Here is a 20685-nt window from a genome sequence, read left to right on the forward strand (position 1 = left end):
TTAACCAAAGGCGAGACAGTAACACAACACGTTCATTTATATCCATTTTAAAAATATAGGTTAATGGGATTTCAGCTCGGAAGCATTAAGAAAATAGGTATAAATAATACTAATAATCTTGCAAAATTAGCGCTCTTTTAGCCTTTTATATAAGAGCTATTCTTCACCGACGTGTTAACTGAGGAAATTCTGGTTAAAAATATATTCGCTTCGGAATTATTCGACAGTTTCCGCGTGTGAGAGAGCGCGGCCGCCCGCCTTACAAAATGCGCGCGCGCTTGGGCGGCCACCTCTCTGCCGTTTAATTTTATTTTTTATTTTTTAATGAATACTTCTCTTATATAATCAACTTCTTTATACTATTTATTTGTTTTTATTATACATTTCTGTGTTATGCATAAACAATAGTGATTAAAACGTGAAACAGTGTTGAAAATAGTTTATTGAATTCTAAACATTGCTGCATAAAATGTGATTCGCGTGCCGGCTTACAGTGTCTAGACCTATCGAGTGATTTATACAAACTGCGCTTTCATTTGTTGTAATATATTTATTCCCAATATTATAAACAGATGCATCAATGAGAGATACATTCCATAGGGCTCAGCCCATCCCGCTGACGGACACGTGCGTTTATTTTCATGTATAAATAGCCGAGGCGAGACACTCTGATACACGATGACGTCACCAAAAGAAAGTAGTGACGTCATCAATATTAAAGAAGAAAAGGTGAAGATTCCGAAAGATTTAACCGAGCTTCCTCCGCCTGGTACGTCTTTACACAGAAGGCGGAGAGGTGAACCTCCCGCAACACTTTCCGTGAAATCGCCCCAAACCCCGTCTGACGCTGAGGGTAATTCGCCTTGCACAGCCGGTCCAAGTCCTGAAGAATCTTGGGGCACGACTGATGAAACCGACGTGGAAGGGCTCTGCGATCGAATGCTACAAAGACTAAAGGACAGCGACGATCCCCTTTCGAAACGCAGCATCGACATCGCGCAACGTACAAAAGATACGTGTGAAGCATTGGACCAACTGGAAAAGCTTCTGCAACTGCTAGACCAATTCGTCACATTGAAAGAGAAAAATAACCGTTTTATAAAACGTTTGCGCGACGTTAACAATCTGAAGCAGCTACACAACGCGTACAAGCAAATAAATAAAGAAAACGAGAAACTTAAAGACGAAAGTAAAGAAGTAGAACTTATTAACGAGGCGTTAGAGTCTGAATTGGAGTGTGATTATGGCCAAGCCCTGTTTGATTCGATGCTGGCCGGTGGACGGAGCATGAAACGTTCTGGGTCTAAGTGGAAGAGTCACGGGAGGTTCGGAGGGTCGCTGCTGAGAAAACAGAGGTCTCGATCGGCTGGGGGGGAGGACAGTGATGTGCCTTTGGGAATGCCGCTACGCAGGAGGTCAGATGGTGTCTTCCCTAAGGAAGTTGAGAAGTCCAAGGTGTCAAATTGGACGAGGGTGAAAGCTGCTTTTAAGTGAGTCGTAATTAAAATATTAATCAAGTTTATTATTACTTGCTTACTTTGAATAAGATATCAAGAGGTTTCTAACAATTTGAAATATATAGTCATTTTTTTCATAGTATTCTGTTATAAGTAATATTAATCATATTTTGTTTTTTTATAATTCCACACGTTTATACATTATATAAATACATACTTATCCTATAGTTATATTACGATTAACAAAGAATCTCATGTTCTCTTCTCGCAAATTATCATGTTTTTATATGTACATCTTTTATTCACATAGTTTATAAGTGTCCATCCCATCGAATTATATCTATCTAGATAAATAATGAATTTTCCTAAAAACTGCACGGCTATCAAATTGTCAGAAAAAGGCCAAATTTACATGGGACTTTCGCTTTCAAATTTAAAATGTTAATTTTACAAGGAATCGATCAATTGCGAGTTGGATTCACGACACTAGGGATTGCGTACAAATAAGCTAAAGAGAAACTGAAGAATTCGGTCACCCATCCAAATGATGACCGTGCCAACCGTTACTTAAAACGATCTTTAATTATTTAAATAGCCTTACTATAACGGACGGACGGACAGTTTATTCTTAGTAATAACTACCTAAGATTTTTATTTACTAATAAAACACTGTGGGATCTAGTTATTTACGAGTCAGGTGTATATCTTCATCTAGACTAGTTAATAGTATAAACAAATTCGACTTTTACAGTATTTACCGGTTTTAAGACTTTTTTTAAATTATAGCACTAAATCTTAAAACTTTTCTCAATATTTTTCTTAAATTAATGTAGCAGGTACAGTCTGCGACTATGTCCGATTATTATTAATTGAAAATTTGTCATCGGTTGATATATTTCCATTGAATTAAATTAAAATTAATACGATACCTTAATTAAGAAATAAACTACCTGAATGATCATAATGATCTAACAAAAGTTAATTTGATTAATATGCGTAGTGCGTATATATGTGTGAGTGTAAACACATACATACATATTCCTAAAAATTTTGCTTTATAACTGCAATACCTAATTAGATTCTACTTCTATTACTATTATGATTCTAATACTATTAGACTTTACTTTTCTTAAAGTACACAAGTAAATATAAAAAAAAAATTAAAAATTGCGAGTCGGACTAGTGACACTAAGGGTTCCGTATAAATAAAAAAATCAAACATAAATTGTCCATCCAATTCAAGACAGTACCAACCGTTGCTTAACTGCGAAATTTTATTATTCTTTGTTAAAACGGCCACAGAAACACATCAGACAGTAACGTGACAGACGAACAGACAGACGGACAGCAAAGTCCTAGTAAAAGCTTTATCCCCTATATCGGTAGATTAAATGTGATTGAGTTTTTTTTCTATTTTATGTCATAGTCGGCAATGGAGCTGGTGAGTCGCCTGATGGTAAGCCATACCACCGCCCATGAACAATTGAAGAGGCGTATGGTCGATTGCAGACCTTACGCCTCTACAAATGGATGGCCGACTTCAATTTGGGAAGGGATTAAAAAAGGATTGATGTGAGGAATAAAGGAAAGGATTTTTCCGGTTCTCCCACTCACCGAACGAAACACTATATGTACTATAGTATGTTATTTCACGCCGGTCTTCTCTGGGGGTGTGGTACTTTCCCGGTGCGAGCTGACCCAATTCGTGCCCAAGCGTGCTCGACTACCACATACGAAAAGCAAGAGTTACAAATATCCCAGAATTAGTGATAGATTCTTGTTGTTATTATTATAATAAATAATTCAATATAAAATACATAATTCTATTAGACTATATTATAGATACGTGCCTTGTGGAATACCACAACAATATTATTTGTCACATAAATCTTTCAGCTATCACTATAATAAATTAAATGCTCCATTTAATAATTTAAAGGTTATGAAAGACATCTGTTTTTTATAATAATCCTTGTGATTAATTTCATTGCGTTTTATAAGTGATTTGTTCAATACTAGTTGACGAACGCGACTACATCCGCGTACAATTACTTGAGTTTTACAAATATAAGTCACTAGCTGCGCCCCGCGGGTTTACCCACGTAAGTCTGTATCCCGCAGGAATATCCTGACAAAAAGTTGCCTATGTATTATTCCAATTGTCCAGCTCTCTACGTACCAAATTTCATCGTTGAAATCGGTTCAGCAGTTTTTGCGTGAAAGAGTAACAAACATCCATACATACATACATCCATTCATACTAACATATTTTTGCGTTTATAATATTTGTAGGATTATTAAAAAAAAATCCCGCTCTTACCTGATTGTATCTTTTAAATTTTAAACAACCTTCTTGAAAATAAGCGAGTGCAAACGAAATTATAGATAAACAATCAATCTTATACAAAATTCATGTCGCGGTGTTTGTTACCAGGCCCCTCCGAAACAGCTGGACCAATTTTTTTGAAATTTTGTGGGCATATCAGGTAGGTCGGGTAGGTTGGCCAGAATGTATTTTTCATACCCCTGAAAGAATAGATTAAGGTAGAATAACGTTTGTCGTTTTAGCTAATATTATAAATAATTGTAGGCTCGCAATAATTATTATATGTTATATACACATCCAAAACGCTTTTTAATATTTACCTTACCTACCTTACGTTACGTTTTTGATATGAAAACCATTTTTTAAAGTAAAAACAGTATACATCTTTAAAAGACATAAGAAACAAACTTTATAGCAACCCTTTTTAATCATTTGTAGTGAAATAATCTTTATAATGTGACATTTATTCTAGATGGGAGAAAGCACAATGGCCTGCGTCCACAATTGGAGGGGTGGCAGCCGTAGCCGCTGGGGCCATGGTGGGAGCTGTAGCGCTCACTGGGTCTACACCATCATCAGGCCTCGCCAACCCCGAGCCCAGGGACTCTGCCAGTCTCACCCCGGGCAGTGCTGTCTCCTTGACACCTAATTCTTCTTGTGAAGAGTTGCGACTGGATTCTGGTTAGTGTGAACTAAGAATATTAAAAAGAGGAAATATTTCACCCTTTCCGTGTTTTATACAACACTAGCTGTGACCCGCGGTTGAAACCGCGTAAGCGTGCTGCGTAACCGTATCCCGTAGGAATATCGGTATAAAAAGTGCCTATGTGTTATTTCAGTTGTCCAGCTATCTACGAAGCAAAATAGTATTATTATTCACCAATAGATGTCAGGAAAAAAAAACACGAATAAAACACGAATATGACATTATTTCAGTTGTCCAGCTATCTACGAAGCAAAATAGTATTATTATTCACCAATAGATGTCAGGAAAAAAAAAACACGAATAAAACACGAATATGACATTATTTCAGTTGTCCAGCTATCTACGAAGCAAAATAGTATTATTATTCACCAATAGATGTCAGGAAAAAAAAAACACGAATAAAACACGAATATGACATTTTCTAAAAAAAAAATTCCTAGCTAGATCGATTTATCGCCCCCGAAACCCCCTGTATACTAAATTTCATGAAAATCGTTGGAGCCGATTCCGAGATTCCAATTATATATATATATATATATATATACAAGAATTGCTCGTTTAAAGGTATAAGATAAGATAGCTAAGGAAGTATTTTGGAAAAAAATATTTTTCTATGGCCATTGTCCCCCCGGGTCAAAGGAGTATAAAAGAAATGGCAGTGGAAGGCTGGTTTGAGGTGTGTTCAGATAAATCACGTTTTTTCTTCGTCTTTCTTTGTGCCAAATAATAGTTGAAACGAAACGAAACGAATCACTATTTATTTATTTATTACAATTTTCAATTTATTGCAACTTAAATTTATTGTAATTACAATTTATGTTTATATAAAATAAAAGTATCTACTTATTTCTAGTTACAATGCTAACAGTCCACTTGGGGCAAATAATTAATTAATAAGGAAACTTAAACGGTGGCGAAATAGTCAACTATACTAATATTATAAAGCTGAAGAGTTTGTTTGTTTGAACGCGCTAATCTGGGAAAATACTGGTCCGATTTGAACATTTCTTTTAGTTTTAGATAGCCCATTTATTGAGGAAGGGTTTAGGCTATATATGTACCACAGGCGAAGTCGGGGCGGACAGCTAGTAGTTTATAAGTTATTAACAATTAAACCAACCGAGATATTCAAACGGTATCTTCTATATGTAATTAAATTTAAAAGTTTCTATTATTTCTATACATTATTCTATAGACTAAATTAACATGAGTTAGAAATTACAGACTCATCATGTAAATACAGTATTAGAAATGCTTTGTAAATCTATTTTTAAACGTGATTAGTTCAAATTCATTTTCGCTCACTCAAATCTAACATTGTTAATTATTCAATTTTCTACGTTTGATCGTAAAATCTTTGACAGAGCATTAGAGTACGTACGTCTGTATTTATGCGAGATATATATTTGATGAATCACGCCGATCCGATCTGAGATATATGAAATTTGCTATATGAGAACTCTGCTATGGAAAAATGTTCATGAATTATTTTATGTCAATACAGATATCTTAAGTCTTAATATTTAAGGCTTTAGCTATTCATTTGTTTCTTAACAGCATGGACTGTTAAACCTATCCTACTAATATTATAAATGCGAAAGTTTGTGTGTTTGTTGCTCTTTCACGATAAAACTACTGAACTGATTGCAATGAAATTTGGTACGTAGACAGTTGGATAACTGGAATAACATATAGGCAACTTTTTATCCCGATATTCCTACGGGATACGGACTTACGCGGGTAAAACCGGCTAGTAGGCAGCTAGTAAAGTTATATACAAAGACGACAAATATAATAAACGTGAAAATAAAAATAATACGATAATAGCCATGGGTAAAATTCAATGTAAATATAAAAGCATGTATTATGATTGTAGGTATGTGCAGAAAGAACGTGATGCTACGGATGTATGATCACGACAATACATTCCTGCAGGCGCCTGCACAAGTGAGTAGTTAACTAAATAATCACACAATCACACTCATATTATAAATGTCTTTGTTTGTATGTTTGTCTGTCAATCACACTGGAGGATAAAATTCTTTTACCACTTAGGCGGGGTATCACAACCACGACTTCTAAATAGTTATTATATAATATGGTGTTTACTTTACAAAATACTAATATGTTATATATTAAATCTATAAGTATCTGCTGCAGTGATGTCCTAATAATGAATAATTATTTTCTCGTATATTCTAATAATATAAAACCTAAGAGCTTGCTTTTTTGAACGCGCTTAACTCAGAACTGTTTGACTGGTTCCAAAAATTCTTGGGTTTTTTTTTAATTTCTTCATAATGTGCTATATAGGGGCTATAAGCTATATATATCCACCTGTACCTAAGCCAGGGCCGACTACTATTAATACTATATATTACGAGTATTATAAACGGGGCAAGCAGATAGAAAACCGATAGCTTAAAATATAATTACAGGCTATAATTACGATTACACGATTCTTTATTTTCAACTAAAACCATAAAAACCATGTAAAACAATACGCCAAGTTCTATAAAGCCAATGTTCTTCTAGGATGACAGTTCAACCTCGCCATCGCCGAACAAGATGCACAAAAGCACTTGGGGTAAGGTCTGCAACATAATCCAGACGCGGCGTGAGTCAGTGAAAAAGAAGCGGCCTCCCAAGGGCTCGCCGGACGTGGTGCCGGGCCGGAGGAGGTCCTTCAGCGACGGGGGGGATAGTGACGCGCCCCCCGCATTGACATTAACTATACCGTCTTCTGAAGAACTTGGTAAGATTAAGGAACGATCATCTAACAACGCAAAAATAATTAGTGCCTTTCAAATAGTTGTTTTACTTTGGCAAAAACAGGAAAGAAAAAAATCGATTATATTAATTGATTGATTCTACTTCTTTCAGATGATATAGAACAAATGAAATTAGTTAATACTTTGATCTTTTTCTAATTACGCAAAACATTTTTGTCATGAAGATATTGTCTGAAATTATGTTCATATTATAAAAGTATACTATAATATCGTTTCCAATGGACCAACATGATAAACAAACATTAAATATAATTAAATATAGCAAAACGTTGTAGATATCAATGCAAAAAGAATGCAAAAAGAAGAATCTAACCAGAACCTCCTTCCAGAATCCGAGGGTTCCCACCCAATCCTCCGCAAGCAAAGATCTCTGGAGCTCGGCGCCAGACCCCCACAGCACCGGCCCCCTCGCGACTCCAAGTGGACGAGAGTCAAGCGAGCTTTCCTCACTTCAGCATCAGCTTCCGTGCCATCGAGCCCTAGCAGGCACTCCGCATTCTTTACAGATGCAGGTAAGAAAATTTTAAGGAAAATTGATTCAAGATTATTATGTTTTAGTCATGAGTCTCTTTTTGTTTAACTACGTTTCAAAGAAAGACTTGCATAGTTATGTAAAACCTATTCTATATCATTTCCGAGGTCTCGAACTATCTTTGTACGAAATTTCATCCATTTGTTCTGTGATTTAGGTGTCAAGAAGAGTCAGATAGACGGTTAAAGTTATCATCGTATTTACAATATCAATAGTAATAAATAAATTCAATGTATTATAAAATTTGTTAATTTACTAACGCGTATGTATATTATATTCATATATCTGTATTTTAGTAAATTCCAATATCGTTAACGAGCTTTTGCCCGCGGCGTTAAATTCGGAGCAAAATCCTTTCCCCCCTTTTTTCTATGACATTAATCATTTAAACCTTCCTCTTTAATAACCCTGTCTTAAAAAAAACAAAATATGTTGCCTACATATGCTGCCCAGAGTGGGATGGCGGGACGAGCTAAACACCTATTGTAAAGATTTGCTCAAAATTTCTATCAATAGGCAGATGTGGATTGAGGGAAGAGAGGCCTTTGCCCAGGAGTGGGACAGTCATGGCTGATTAAAAAAAAATTAAAGATCTAAGCTTACAGACACACAGACGGCGGAAAGCGACTTTGTTTTATACTATGCAGTAATGACATACCCTACGTGAAATTGTTCCTAAACAATTCGCTAGTTTCAATATATACAATCATCATGCCGTAATTAAACATAAAATAAAACGAAGCCGCTACAAAGATGCAGAAGTAAACAATGGTTATATTTACTGCAATTACAAAATAATAAACTAAATATAACATTTGATATCGAGTATCCATGCCAAGGCTTCTCATGACGAACATCGATAACCGATTGGCTACTAGATCCCACTTAAACCCAGTGACTAATGCTTCTAAAATATCGTATAAACAAACAGATTATGGAATGAGATGCTATAAAAAACACGTTAACGTTTTTATTAATTTCCAATCAATGTTGCTATGATACTTAAAGGCCACAAATGCTTTTCGGAGAGCGTCGTTTTATTGTTTTAATTTAGATATGAGACCTTATGTTTGTGGTAAAGAATGCATAAGTAAAACAAACAAAGGGGCAATACGTTTAAATTTTAATGTACATTTAACACCACATTTCGCATACTTTCTCATCTCACCATTTTTTTATTCAAACCTTCTAAACTTTTTAATAGTCAGGACCGCCAGTTCCCTGTCTTTTTAATTGGCCACGAGGTCTCAACAGCTGATCTTACAAGTCGTTCACATCTTCAGACACAAATTCCACAGATTTAGTGATAAAATTGGTTAATGCAAAACCTGCGTTTGACTCCTAAAAACGTTCCAAACGAAGCCCTTCGAAAAAATTCCAATAGTGACATTATATCCAAACATTATATCAAATATAATCGTATTCAATAAAACCTATTTGGCAAACCATTTTCAGTGCCAATTGAAAGTGTTATTGGCAATAAAATTATTCAAAGGGAAACAGTCACGAGCTACGTAATAGGTACCTTAATTTTCGATGGGATATTCCTAGCTATTTCAATGACTCGATTTTATTACGAATTCCTTGAAACGTTGTAATAGCTAACTTCAAAGGAAAATAGATTTTGATACGCGAGTTATTTATTCGTATTTAAATTGATCTTTCGTACATAACAGAACGCAAGTATCGCATTAATAGCTTTTCAGGTCCGTAATGAAGTCTAGTATCTAAATGTATCTTAAAATAGATTAATCACGAATCCACACTGATTGTTTCACACCAAATGGAATACTCCTATATATATACGATTTCTCTCTCGGATACAGGATTTCATTTGAGAAATTTCTAGTTGATTTCTTAATGGAAAATTATATTTCTAGTTGATTTCTTAATGGAAAATTATATTAAACTTTGTTTGCTTTGTTCGAGACCTTTGGTTTGTCTACGGCATGAATGAAACCCCTTCATTTCTTAAATTAATTTAATCACTCAAACTATTAATTAATCCACTTAATAGTTTGTGAATTTATTATGAGTTGATAAGACTTTGGTCACCTAAAATTAAATTATGCATTGAAAGTGTCTTCCATTTAAATCGGAAGTGACTAAATTATATTCCCATATCATCCACTCTCACATATATATAAAGAAAACTGAAGTTCTCAAAAAAAAAAACCTAAAGTGATATCATAATTTTATTAAAAACTACTGTTTCATAACTTTGTCTTTCTTACATTGACAAGCCACAAAACTGTTTCGCTCAGAAACTTTGTATTGAAATAGTGCTTTTAGATTTAGCCTTGATGCAAAATAAAATAACATTAAATACAATGTAAGAACCAGCAGCTAATGTTGAACGTGTCCCGGGTTCGCCTTACTCACATATTTTGAATTAGCTCACGTTTATTTAATCCGGTTTCGCTCAAGAAAATCAATCTCACACATCATTATTTTACTGTTTTAACGCACCGGGATACAATGTTAGTTCGAATATATTCTACTAGATGTGCCCCATGTTTCACCTACATTGTAAATTATGTTTTATGACGTATATACTCTATAGCATTCTTCCATAAATTGACTATTTAACACTGAAACAACTTTTCAGTTCGAACTAGCAAATCCTGAGATAAATGTGCTTAAACAAACTCTAGCTTCATAATATTAGTATGTAAACATTTTGAATGAGATAATTCTTTACTTACATTCCTTTTTAGATGAGCAAGAAAATTTTTAGTTAGATGAGCAAGTTTGGTTTTGAAAAATAATAGAAGATTGTTTTTATCCAACATACTAAGTAGAAGTAATAACGAAGAACAAAAAACGTAAACGAAGTCACATATCAGTAGACTTTTATTACATAACTAGAAGGCAATGACCTATTGGTTTCAGACGCTTAATTAATTTTTCTGGGAACCTGCCAACAAGTAATAGATGGCCACAGCCGGATGTCAAATCGAGTGTTATAAAATTATAATATTGCTATTTAGTATTTGAATAGTACTCAAGTTTATAGACGTTGTACTCTATTTAAGATGGTTTAATTAATCTGAACATCTAAACTTTCCCAGTTATAAATATCTAATAATTCTACTTTCCTAGTCTGAGGAAGACAAAAAGGCTTGTCAAATTGACAATACAGAAGATTCATAACTATCATTAAAGCAACGATAAAATCATCTCTAAGTCTTTCGCTGTACCAAGCAATGTCCTAGCTAACTAGGCACTAGGCTACTCACAAACCCGCCAGCAATCAGTTTTCTTCTATTGTTGTATTCTATTTGCGTAACTAACAGCTGCACGCTGTCATCAAAAACTGCTAAAACATAGGACATTTACTTCAGGGTGAACCTATTCAGAACAGTAAGATATACCCCCGAAAAATGACCTCACCCTACGAAAAAACACGTTTCCATATCTATTGATTAATACAGGAACATACGAATAACGTGTATCAAGACGTCAGTTAGATTAAAATAAAATTTGCTTAACAAATGTAACGTTCAAAGAAAAAACATGAAATGACAAAGCCGAATTTCAGTCAACGATACTCACCGTACCATGAATCCTCTGCTTTCTTACAAAGTGGATCAACGTATAAATAAAATATGCCAGGAAGTGATTCGCAGAACAAATGTACTACATAATCCGTTGCCAGCTGCGCACCAAAATGTTTACGATCCCGCGAAGAGAAAACGCAATGTAAACAACAGTGTCTCCGGTACACATCGGGATTCGTTATGACCTCTTTTCGTAATACCAATAAACCTATGTATGACTAGGTATATCCGCCGTGATCTGATCAAGATTGCCACATAAGATTAGAAAGAAGACAACTAAAAATTAACTCCCGGTTTATGTTTTTATTTTTATTTCTGGACACATTTATTAAAAATCTATCACCTCTAATTTCGTCTCAAAGAATCTCTTTAACCAACTTTTCCATTAAAAGTGAGAAGACTTCCAAGTATGGTATGGAAATAATAAGCCCACATATTCAAACATTTTTATTATCGACCTCATTCATAACAAAATTATTATCAATATTATTCAAATCCTTGTGCAGTTCTTTCAGCTTCACTTTTAAGTTGTCAAAATCCGTAGCACGATCCTTTTCTAACATTCGTCGCAATAAATCTTGTACGTCTTTGACATTGCTGTGATTGCCTGTTCTGTTTCGCTGTTCCACGTCAAGAACTGTGGCATTATTTTCAGCGATGTAGTTGTTAACTTCAATGAATGTTAAGTTTTTGTATGCACAGTCTTGTATGTCCTTCACAATATCCATGGCTTCCGATTCAATAGCTTTAACGACTTCTATCAGACAAGCTTCGTGCATTGCCCCGTGAGCCATTTGTTTCGTTAAATCTACGACACCTTCAATTAATTTTCCAGTTATATCCATCATGGTTGATTTGATGACAGGTGACTGTAATGCGAAGTATTTTTATGAGACATTTGGGTTGTTAGTTGTGATAAATGGGTTAATTATATGAAAACAGCATTTGCTGCCAATCGGGCAAACAGACAAAATTGTGATTTACAATTTATTCACGTCACCCTTCCAAAAATCAATCAAGAAAATTTGTTTTCAGATATTTATTAACAAATTATTAAAAAAAAAATCGAAAACTTTGAATAAATATATAAAAAACATTACTTTAATTCTGTCTACTAATCATATACACATAATAAATGATCCTCTTCATTTTTAATCAAAAATAAATCAATGGTAGGTTCTACTTATAATGTCGTAAGGTGCTTTCAATCTATCTGAATGAAAAAATCCCTAAGTTTGAGTTCAATGCATACTTTCACAGAATATTAATAAAATATCTAATCAACAATTTCACGGATCGTGTAGGCCGATCGTTTTACACATAACAGCCGGATGTGAGTAATTTTCTTTCGAAGTTTTCAAATATTTTCTGTTTGGCTCGTAACCTGCTCGCTTTTATGCTTCTGGTTATTGTCCAATGAAAATATTACTGTTTATAAACACCAATTATTCTCATTAAAACACAATAACTCACTGAGACGGATTTTAAATAGTTCAACAGCACAATTTAACATTCCGTCAATCTTTTCCTTATACCTTTCCCAAGTGGACAGCGCATTTGCAGAATGTTCATGGGTGGTGATGATTGCTTACCATCAGGCGAACCACCAGCTCAGTTGCCCGCTTATAGCATAAAATCAAAGACGATATTTTCAATATGATAGAAGATTTAACTATGATTGCTCAATACTTAGTACTGATATACAAATATATAATAAAACCTATCACTTTGATTCCATTTACCGATTTCTTCGCTTTATTTATTAATAAATAACAACCTCATGTTATAGTTCTATAAAAAAAAATTACGGACACGACGCAGTGTCTACCACACAAAATTTCTTAAAAAACTTCTCACATTGGCCTAAAATCGCAAACCTTGGATATGACGCATTTGACGACCTTCTTCAAGGAGTCATGCTCGTGCCCGCAGACTTTCAACAGCCCATAAATTTCACTCTTTTGTTCGTTAATCTAAAATAATATGTTACTGCCTTTTAACTAGTGCCAGGTTAATGGATTGTGTTAGATAAAGAATACTCCACTTCATAGTTGTCATTTTTAAATAGCACTCGTTTCCTGAGACATCTTATCTTCAGTGGAAGGATTATTTAAATAGTTAATCAATGGAACAATATTGTAAAATTCGACTACAACATTAATAATTATGATTTTGTAATTGAAAACTAAATTGTTTTCAAACTGTCAAACTAAACTAAATTTAAACGGGACCATATGGGTGGCACCAGCTTTGAAACGAAAAGAAACATTAAAATCGGTTTACCCAGTAAAGAGGTAACAAACACAAACAAATACAGTCGCATGGCCTCCTGCTTTTTTTGTAGTCGATTAAAAACAGGAATTAGGTAATTCATCTAAAGAGCAAAAATATAAGAAAACTGAATTTCTTCTAATTTAAAGTCAACGATAACTAGAAAGGAAACAGTTTACCGGTTTCACGCGGTCCTTGATCATGGTCTTCAAATCGAGAACACTCCTGACAGCTCGCGAGGGGTCTTGACCGATAAGAGCATATCCACAAACTACCATCTGGTGAAGAGCCTTCTCAGCCAGCGCTGTTGTCACGTTCTGCTTCTCAGACAGACATTTATTCGCCTGGAATTTGAATGTACAATATTCTAACTAGTATTTTCTTGTGTTAAATTTTAGCGCTAGTGTTTCCACCTAACTCCCGGAGGTGGAGTCAAAAGTTTGAAGACAGGTGACAACTGCCAAAACGCTAGGCATGGTGGATTATGACATGGACCTTCTAACAGGCCCGTGTCTCAGTAGAGGGAACATATATGAAGTGATGATGACGGTGATGATTAATCTATAACTAAATATAAGCAATGCATGAATGTGATCTTATGATCTTCGCTAATCGACTTTTCTCTAAAAGTAGTTGATCAATCTCTTGCGCCGTACATTGATTCTATTTTTAGCTTCTTTGAAATTAGATAACAGTTTGTCTTTGCTTCCAAGACCGATACATAGGACAATTTCAGAATGATTTATAACGTTACTAATTGCGCCACGCGGTTTCACCCGCGTAAGTCCGGGAGTAGTCGCGTAGGAATAACGGGATAAAAAGTTGCCTATATGTTATTCCAGTTGACCAGCTGTCTACGTACCAAATTTCATTGCAATCAGTTGATTAGTTTTTGCGTGAAAGAGCAACAAACAGACACACATCTTTACAAACGCATTCGCATTTATAATATAAGAAGGATAGATACTTCATTTGTTGCAGTTATCTATTTTAAAGAAATTAAATTTTAACAAAATATTTAAGTTTTCGTAAGTATAAAAAAGTCCATCTCTATTTAATAGATTAATAACTTCATACTTCTTCTTCGCCGTGACTTATAATAATGTCCATCATGGATTGTAACTCCATAAGTTTATTTTGAATGTGCTGTGTCCCATTCTGGAGAAGAAGTCTTATCTTTATCAACACCATATCCACTGATCTGTACAGAAAAGAGAAATAAATTCATTACACGAGGTCTTACAGTAATTTTGTATTGATTAAGTCGATAAGAGTCAGGCAATCAACAAAAGGGAGTCTCTTTTTGCTTATCTGTTTTTCAGAATAACTCCCTGAATACTAGTAATAACATTGCTATGAAAACTTTGATTGCACTTGCTTCTCGCAGTCTGAATGCTCGAAGCAAGTACATTGTTTAAAACTTGAAAAAGAGTAATAATTTGAATCAAAATAAAACATATTACAACCTTGTCAATTTATAAGTTCGAGGTTCATTATTTTAACGAGAAACAGACTAATAATCATAAAACTTAGTAATGTTTATCCCTCACCTTTCTAAATCAACCTGAAACTTCCTCTCAATGCTCTGCACCAGGTCGTTGCTGAGTTTTTGGGTGATTTCATCTTCTATTACTTTATCCACGTCGTCTTTAGCCACCTTTGCATTTACTATCTGTACATATCCTTAGCTTTTATATTTTTCAACAAAAATTATATAAGCAGTCTAGTATCTTTCTAATTTAACTCATAACGAAGAATTAAATAAAAAACGACACGGGAAAAATATAACATCTCAGTCGTCAGTCGTCAGTCTCGCTCGCTCGTGTTCGAAATGGGATGAAGTACATATAATGAATAAATTGCGTTAAAAATCCGGTTTTTTATTCATCTTTATAATGAGGAACATATCCTTAAAATGATATTTTTAAGAAATTAACTTAAGTTCTCAATAGTTTAATTATACAAAATACAAAACTATTATAATACAAGTACGATAGTTTTAAGATACTGTGATTCACATGTGACTATTACTAACAAGGCTTAAAATCTAGATAATCAAGAATGCAACCCAGTTAATTAGCGAATAAAAATTCAATCGGATACTCGCCAAAGCAACCGCAGACATTATTACATAGAGCGAATTCTTCAAACGCATCGCTAGGTGTTAAAATAGTTGAACGAAAATAACTAGATATTTCTGTATCAAATCATAGGCCAGTTGTTTACGATAAAATCACCGTAAAAACTATTTTATGGCTTATTGGAGTGCGATTATGTAATTTTAACAGAGCCGTCGGGAATTTTATTGTACATTCTAATATAATTCAGATATTTTATTGCTATATTGATATTTCTGCAGCGCACTTGCATGACATTCTAATGATGCGAATCAGAAATTTCGAATTTTGGTTAATGTTTTATATAAAACAGCAGATATAGTATATGATGATAAACTTATTTTAATGTTTATATTATTCTCCTCAATAGTTAAGAAAATGATTGAAAATAAATGATAAATAGTAATTGTAAAACATCGCAATTATACTCAAACGACACTTTATTCAAAACAATTACAGTATCCATACGACAATTTGATTCACCGAACGTCACAATTTAACGATATTTCCCACTTTGTCTATTTCGTTTTGCTGCATTTACTCCGTACGCATCTGCAAGATCGATGTCGGTGGTCTTTCTTGTTCTGGTCATCATTTTCCTATTCAACATTAACAGTATTTTATTATGCAATTGAAATACTCGTACATACCTCTAAAGCTACATATTTATATGTATTTCGTTTTTCAGCGAAAGTCGGTGTAGTTGAGGAAGAAACAGTTCCGCGGTCGCAAGAAGCATATTAATTTCATATTTCCCTTATTATTTATACTTTCTAACTATGATATGTAGTTAGTTAATAAGCAAATTTGATTGTAATCGGTTGAGCAGTCTAGGAGTCCATCGCAAACAAATAACGTGACACGTAATTTATAATTGTTAAGTTTTAAATAATCAACCTTTAATTAGATTTCAAATATACAATATATACTCACATCAAAACAACACACAGAACGACACAAATCTTTTCCATCTATCTTCTCTAAAAACGTGTAAAACTGAAAGAAAATGCATATATGGATATTATAATTATAATTTTTAACCAACAACTAAATCGCCTTCAATTTGTCAGACCTAGACTAAATGGAAATGGGAGGACATGAGAGGCGCCATCTTTCAAAGGGAATCATCGAAGTCGGTTCACCAATTACAAAGTAACACCTCGTATTGATAAATACGAAAAAAAGACAGTCAAATAGAGAACCTCCAAAGACTTTGAAGTCAGTTTAAAACGTTAATTTTAATATTATTTATTATACATTATTAAGAAGTTTATACATATATAATTAATATCGCTACATATATATGTCTTACCAAATTACATGATATAAATAATATGCTACCATAATATTAATAAACACAATAACTTCTAAAACTCACCCTCAATTTTGCTTCGTATAGAAGATCCATAAATAATGAAATAACAATCTCTATAACGTTCAGGAGTTTATGACATAATCTGAAAATGATATAAGAAAACCTTCAGTTCAACGAAATCTTAATCAATTTTTTTTAAATAGCCACTTGACTCTGCTACACCCACTTATAATAAAATCAGGATAAAATATAATATTAAAACGTAGAAATAAATTAAGGTTGGTAAACATCGCTACATAGTATAAAATAACATCGCTTTAAACCATCTGTATGATTATATCTTTAAAATTAAGCAACAGATGTTGATGGGATATTTATTAACAGATGGTGATTCATGAGGAAGGTTTATAATTTATATGTATATAACACTTCGAGAAAAGACTTCGCTTCACTTCGCTCGGCTCGTCTTGGCGGGGCTACTTCAGGTCTACTGTGTCCACAGATATATTATTACACTCGTGCAATACCGGGGCGGGTCGCTAGTTAAAAATAAAACAACTTACTTTACGGCCATCAAGTACAAATCGCAGATGCAGCATATCGCCAATCGTTGGTCCTTCGAGCTATGTCTTGTGGTGGCACAGTGTACTTCTGGATCACCCAGCGGTAAATACTAGAAATTTAACAATTTTTAACGTGATATAGGCCAAATTAAGTAGATAAGAAAGAAAGAAATTCATTGTTGCTTAAAAAACGAAAACCGCACATGTTATAATATCGTTTTAAATAAACTTGCAACTAATAACTAAATATGTTATATAATATCTACACTAAAATAAATTAATTTAAAATTAAATCATATATATGTTTCAGTTAAAGAGAAAATAACATGACAACTAAAACCATTTGAAACTAGTGCCTCTATAACATAATTTTAAATACAATTTTAAGTTCACTTTTTAAAACTCTGATAAGTGGTTGATAATGATAATTATAAAATATGAAAATTACCAGAACAAATATGGCTACCAGCACAAAAAGTGTAGCTTTTATAATGCACAATAATGGACAACGGACATCTGTAAACAAATATAAAGTAATAATTATCGACAGTTTTAGAAAACTAAACAGCACGCTTTAGAAACAACTTAGTTCTCTCACTTGCTCGTAAACAGAGTATCTCGTAAGGAATAGCTCGCAAGGAAACTATTCAATACCGATCCTACTTATGATAAGGAAAATCTCATAAAGTTATTGTATTGTCACCGATCCTTAATATAGTACAAAGTCAGAATAGAATCCGTTGGTTTTAAATAACGTCGAGACTAAATGAGTCGGTTACATGCAAACACAATAAAGAAGTTTATTAAAATAACACATAAAATACACGACAATTACACTATAAAAACAATTAAACAAAGAAAAATTAATACATAGAGGAAAAAACAGGACGAAACAAATGTGCGCAGTATTCTTAAAACGGGTCTTGGCTCAGCATAAATGTCAGAGTCAATGAGAAGTTGTTGTATAGGTGGGTGAATGTCGTTCCAACATTTTGATGCACTGTAATGTTAATCTGTGCTTTGGAATAGAGAAAATATTTGTACCGGGTCTAACCAGGTTGCTACAGGGAAGCGGGGTGTTTCGTCTTTAAGAGATCAAAATGGAAACAAGCTAGATATAGTTTTTGTCTACTTTTCATATTAAGAGTATTAGATGAGTAAAGGAAAGGAGTAAAATGAGATCTTGGTGGAACATTTGAATGGTTTTTATTTAAATAAAAAGTAGTCCAAAGCACCCTAGGTCCTGAACTATTTTTATTCTGCTGTGGTTTCACCTTGAAACCTTAAAAGAGAGGCTACGTATGTATAAAATATTTGGATGGATGATACATTAACCTTTCGGCATCACACAGCGCGGTGGCTCCATAATTTCAACAGAACACGCTTTCGCTACAGGACATTTGTTTTCGTTTAATCCATTTGATTAATTGTTATTTACTTGAATAAATTTTGCGTCGAAATGTATAAATTTGTCACGTTTCTGTCCGTGGTTGGACGTTTATGACATTGCCAGTTTTTCTTTATATTTGTTATGACAATAGGACAATAATAAATAATTATATTTTTATAAAAATGTGATAAAAATCTTAGCATATAATTTGTGAAATAGCCTCTCTTACAAAATATAAGCTTATTATATATATAAAATTATATTTGCAGAAAAAAGGTTTGTCAGACTAACCAGTAGCATAGATTATACACTAGACATATCAGTAATCGTAAATCGGATATAGTGCTTACATGGATCTTTTGGGTGTTGGGTGTTATACATTTATATACGACTAGCTGCGCCCCGCGGATTCACCCGCGTAAGTCCTTAACCCGTAGGAATATCGAGATAAAAAGTTGCCTATGTGTCCTTCCAGTTGTTCAGCTGTCTACGTACCAAATTTCATTGCTATTGGTTGAGTAGTTTTTGCGTGAAAGAGTAAAAAACACACACATATACTTGCAAATTTTCGCATTTATAATATTAGTAGGATAAGTAGGATAGGATGACCATACCTTTGCCACTTAGATGGCAAATGTAAACTATTCATTATATGATGCCAATTTGATGTATGGAACGTCCATTGTAATACACTGTCAGAGGGGCGTGGGCTGTGGGCGTGAGTATGGAAAAAATAAAAAGATTTTGCCGATGCAAAGGCCGATGCGATGAAAAAAAAAATATTTAAGGGAAATTGGGAAAGAAGCCTGCGACTGTTACACAAATTAAAGAACAATGAATATGTCAGCTCCACTCTGTTTCCGATAAAAGCTAACAAAAAATAAAATAAAAAACAATTAGACATGGCAATATTTATAATATTTAATTTTTACAAAATCCATAAATTTAAAGACAATATTTGAATAAAAAATCATTATAAAATACTTTTCTGTGGGAAATAAATTAAAATAGATTTCTACAACATGTATGAAACACCTACTAAATCATATTATACCAATAAATACTCTACATCTTTTTCGCTTTCGGGCAGTGCTTCATACAAGTGAAACCTTGTTCAATACATTTAGAGCACTGTTTGCGGTGGGCGGAGGATCCCTCAGTACTTTCTATAATATTCGAGAAGCTCCCGGTTTCTCTATTTTTAAAGCTATCATTATCCTCGAGCGCCTCCATTCTTTCCTCTGTGCTGATTGATTTTTTCCGCTGAATTATCGGCTTCATCGCTTTCGTTCGACTTTCACTCCGTTTCGCCTGCGCTTGTTGCCCGAAAGTTATATTTTGTGATGAATCCAGATGCTTCGAACACATGATCTGAAAGTTCATTATGTATATTGTCGTAATACTTACTTATGTAATTATTATTAATTGATCGACTGATTTTGATTGAAAATTATTATACATGGAATGAACCTAAATAGAACTAATTTAGTGGTCCGCCTTTCTAAATAAATGGGCTATATGGCTATATAACACTGAAAGAATTTTTCAAATCGTAAGGTACTACTGGTCGTACCTGAGATAGATTTATTGTGGGAGTCGAGCACGCTTCGGCACGAATTGGGCCAGCTCGCACCGGGGAAGTACCACACCCCCACA

At 33.9% G+C, this 20685-nt stretch overlaps 1 protein-coding gene across 1 annotated transcript in view; it reads left to right on the top strand.

Annotated features, from left to right (window-relative positions):
- Nucleotides 1-249: 249 nt before the first annotated feature.
- LOC119839492 overlaps nucleotides 250-20685 on the top strand; it is a 29025-nt gene continuing 8589 nt past the window's right edge. Inside the window, exons 1-5 of the mRNA XM_038365783.1 lie at nucleotides 250-1490; nucleotides 4256-4464; nucleotides 6366-6436; nucleotides 7025-7244; nucleotides 7611-7793. Coding sequence (XP_038221711.1) covers nucleotides 679-1490; nucleotides 4256-4464; nucleotides 6366-6436; nucleotides 7025-7244; nucleotides 7611-7793 — 1495 coding nt within the window. The 5' untranslated portion in view covers nucleotides 250-678. The remainder of the gene's footprint in view (nucleotides 1491-4255; nucleotides 4465-6365; nucleotides 6437-7024; nucleotides 7245-7610; nucleotides 7794-20685) is intronic.

The sequence above is a fragment of the Zerene cesonia genome, chromosome 3 (genome assembly GCF_012273895.1).
Source record: "Zerene cesonia ecotype Mississippi chromosome 3, Zerene_cesonia_1.1, whole genome shotgun sequence".
In the NCBI taxonomy this organism is placed as follows: Eukaryota; Metazoa; Arthropoda; class Insecta; order Lepidoptera; family Pieridae; genus Zerene; species Zerene cesonia.